Raw genomic sequence first — 4,232 nt, forward strand, 5'->3', positions numbered from 1 at the left:
ATCTAACCTGAAAGAATCACCAAGTGATCCTTAATCAATAAACCGAAATAAAACCGTACAAAAAAAAAAATCACTTTTTGTGTTTCATTTCTCAAACTTAAAAACCCCAAGATGTCCCTGACGGTGCGTGAGGTTTATGAACCGCTGGCGGCGGGAGGTAACGTGAGACGTTTTCAAAGTCTTGCTCTCATTCCACCTTCTGCGTCAAAGAAGGCGTTGAACTTGCACCTCTTCTGTCGAGCAGCCCCTGTGCAGAGAAGCAGAGATCTGGCCACATCCGGCCCTGTGATCCTGCACCGTGGCGCTCCCTATATGGAGACATCTCGAAGCGCTGCAGCCAGTCAAGTGTGACAGCTCAAAAGTCGGTGCAAAGCTTCTCCTTTTTAGTGCTGTTGGGCAGAATTCACTTCCATAGCGTGTCTGAGCCACAACTGATACGCAGAGGACACTATTTCAGAAATAAATGCTTCTATATAACGTCAAAGAGGCAGGCATTAACAAGATTTAATATGTATAGTTTAGTTTGCACGTCCGCATGTGAGGGCGTCGGCGTGTGTGTGGGCGTGTGTGTGTGCGTGACATTTAGTACACTACCACACAGCGCTTTGGCTCTCTTGGGCCCTCTCGAACCAGCCTCCCTCCTATTGGCTCACCTTGCTCAGGGGCAACACGATGAAGGACCCCCCGCCGCTGGCGTCCACGATCATGGCCACGAACTTGGGGTTGACGGTGCAGAAGTTGCTGTCCCACGTCATCTGGGAGATGCGGATGTCGTCGTAGCACTGGTCGGCCTTCAGGCCCTGGCCGAAGACATGGCGGAACTTACTGGACCTCACTACCTTCCGGGACATGGTGACCTGCAGCGTGGGATGGGAGGGGATGGGGGTCAGGGGTTAGAGAGAGGCACACATTGGGGGGGGGGGGGACGAGGGGACACCTTGCCCTGACTGCTCCCGATGAGCCGGCTGTCACCTTGCAAGGTTGACTCTGCCGTCGGTGTGTCACTGTGTGTATTAACCGCTGTAAGTCGCTTTGGGTAAAAGCGTCTGTTAAATGTAACACCAACACAGAGAGGAGATGGAGTGGAAAAGCAAAATGTAGTGTCTAATGTTGTTAGATGGTGGGTTAGCATGACTGTGGATGTAGAGTGAGTGGGAGCCATCATGTTCCTTGTTTTAAACGTTAACAAAGAGTGCAGAAAGCTGGCAGTGGGTGGCTGTGAACACGGCACTTGTTTCCCCGTTTGTTATCTCGGCGAGCGGGCTATTTCATCACGACGGCTGCAGGAAATAGACAGAAGCCTGAGAAAAGAGGAAGAGAAGGTTTTCGAAAAACGACTTCCCCTCATCCGTCTCAGACCGCCGTCTTCCTCCACCACCCCTTCCTCCACCACCCCTCTTCTCTCGGTCGTCTATTTTAACAATCTATCCACTTCTAGTATCTAGTCACAAAGGCCTCTCTCCCTTGCATCCCAAACATCCCTGTTGTCATTGCAGCAGTCGGGTCTTGAACACGCTGTGGAGCGGTGGGGGAAGCGACAACACAGCTGTGTGTGGCCTGGAGCCGTTGAACCACAGCGTGAGCGAGAGCACCCTGAAACGCTTCGCTCACATCCGACTTGACTCATCCCCTGGCCGTGTGTTGTCCTCGCGAAGCGAATAGCAAACAGCACACGCATGCACAGAGGAAATACCTCTGCTTCATATCACATCCTCTGCAGCCTTGCAGCCTAATCAGTATTAACAGAACGAGCAACACAGAATAGACCCAGTTTACAGACCCAGTTTACCCACAGACCCGGTTTAAACAGGTTTTTGCAAACCCACCTTATTCAAAGGATGCCTGCAATTAAGTTACCGTGGAGGAATAAATACAGAATCGACTGGAGGTGATTTAGCTCTGCCTCGATGCATGGATCTCACTTCCTCAAAGACACCGCCTCACCCAGCCCAGACTGAGAGAGCCACGGTCTGCCTGCATCACAAGACCCCTTCAGCTGGCCTACTGCTTATGCAATGATCCTTTATAGAGTGAGACCTGATTGTGTCGGGGACTGTTATGCCTCTGCCACTGATCAATCAGTCGCCATCTCTCACACACAATTCCTTGTCAGTGTTTTTTTTCGCTGACCTTGAAGGACTTACCTGCAGCACAGAAACGGAATTGAATATAAACAAAAGCGAAGACAAAATTTCCAAAGTTCAGCAACGCTTCACGTTTTCACGACCACATTTGACATTATACACAGCCTACTATTTACACCACAATCCTAGAACAAAGCGTATACGGAAGGCCGACACCCGGCTGCAGGTGTGGTTTGAGAAGCAGGTGTGTGAGGGTGAGGGGCAGGGTCCGCGTCCATGCATCGGAAAGAGGGTGAGGAGGGGGGGTCGGTGCGAGAGGGCGAGGGAGGGAGAGGGCGAGCGAGAGGTGCCTACCTGAGCGTTGGTCTGAGGAGGTCGGCGATGAGAGGAGTAGAAGTGCAGCACCCGGCTAGCAGAATGAGAAGTGGCGGGCGGTGGAGTTCAGCACATCTAGCTGGCAGATGGAGGAAGTGGAGAGTTTGAAGAGGGAGCGAGGTGACAAAAGGGGCGGTGACCGATGTTAAAATCGACATCACCGCGGGGGGGGGGGGGGGGGGGGTGGCAGCAGAGAAACGCTGTAGTGAAACCCACCGGAAGGTGAAGAGATGTGAAATACTTCCTGAGATAAGGGCCCGAAAGGTGAGAAGAACCGGCAAGAGACGAGACGAGACGGGCCCCTGACGTCACCGCCGGGCCCCTGCGGTAATATCCACTTCTGCAAAGTGGGAAAGATGGCTTGAGAGATATCAATATCTGAGCTCTTGGAACATGCACCCATTTTGTTTTGCAACATTAGCACGACAGAGTCCAACATTTGAGGAAGTTCATATAAGGGTGACGTCACACACATACCAGCAGATAAGAGCATGTGCCGTCAATATGCGTGGTGGATCACAAACTGATCTGGTCCTAGATCAGTCATTCAGTGGGTTGCAGTCTGCAGCCTCACCGCTAGATGAGACTACACCCTGCACGCTGCACATGTAAAGTGATCTCGGCCCAGGCTTATTATCATTGCTATGGTTATGAGCAGGAATTCAGCAAATCTTAACAAAGATTGGTGCTCGAGTGTGAGGACGCAATGTAATGTTCATTGTCATCACTATCGCACTGCAAATACCACCAGGAATCTGCACACACACACACACACACACACACACACACACACACACACACACACACACACACACACACACACACACACACACACACACACACACACACACACACACACAGAAATTCAACATACATGGACAAATAAAGGCAAACCATAGTCCGGTTTTAAAAATATAGACTTCCGTTTATTGCACAATCGCTGCTGGAGACTTTTAGGAGAATTAGGAGCTGTCTGTTACACAGCGAGCCAACATGAACACAAGGAGGGTACCCGGGAGTCTTTGTTTTGTGTGTGTGTGTGTGTGTGTGTGTGTGTGTGTGTGTGTGTGTGTGTGTGTGTGTGTGTGTGTGTGTGTGTGTGTGTGTGTGTGTGACCATGCACACACACACACACACACACACACAAACACAGTGGGAAATGAGGCACACCTCAATCTCTATCCCAACAGCATAGAACAAAAAAGTTAAATAAATACAATTTAAATCATTAATGTCATACTTTCTGTATACATTTCTTCAAGATTTTCTCACAGAGAAATGCCCTCTTCTTCCCTCCTTGCCCCCCACACACACACTTGTACAAACATGATTCCACAACTGGCGAATGAGTCACTTGTGCACCAACCCCTATACTACATGTCGTTGTCATCACTCGGCCAATACAACTCATTCCCATATGCCCCTCGATAAAGAGACGACACGTCTCTGGCAATACACACCGCGGCCATTAGATGGCGCCAAAGTCCCACATGAAAGTACACACGTTCATAAAGCAAAGCCAGGGCCGAGGCGAGGTGAGACAGACAGCCCCCAGAAAGCTCCCTTCACCCTACAGGAATGGACTAGGCTTGTTGTCTGTACAGGTCGGACCAGGAACAACATCAGTGCCACAATCCCCACAGTTAATCCTAATTGTTGATATACAATATGTTAATCCCGTTATAAATATTGATTAACAGACTATCCGGCAGCTGTTCAATTAAAAAATCTATTTTGTTAGCAATGTAGTCAAACATCATGTCAATTCTATAT

General features: G+C 49.8%; 1 protein-coding gene across 1 annotated transcript in view; it reads right to left on the reverse strand.

The window, feature by feature from the left end:
* coro1a (coronin, actin binding protein, 1A) overlaps positions 1–2,556 on the reverse strand; it is a 7,973-nt gene extending 5,417 nt beyond the window's left edge. Inside the window, exons 1-2 of the mRNA XM_084470008.1 lie at positions 2,439–2,556; positions 654–857 (exon numbers count right to left, since the gene is read on the reverse strand). Coding sequence (XP_084326134.1) covers positions 654–851 — 198 coding nt within the window. The 5' untranslated portion in view covers positions 852–857; positions 2,439–2,556. The remainder of the gene's footprint in view (positions 1–653; positions 858–2,438) is intronic.
* Between the last annotated feature and the right edge of the window lie 1,676 nt (positions 2,557–4,232).

This window comes from Micromesistius poutassou, assembly GCF_964030765.1.
Source record: "Micromesistius poutassou genome assembly, chromosome: 1".
Lineage (NCBI taxonomy): Eukaryota > Metazoa > Chordata > Actinopteri > Gadiformes > Gadidae > Micromesistius > Micromesistius poutassou.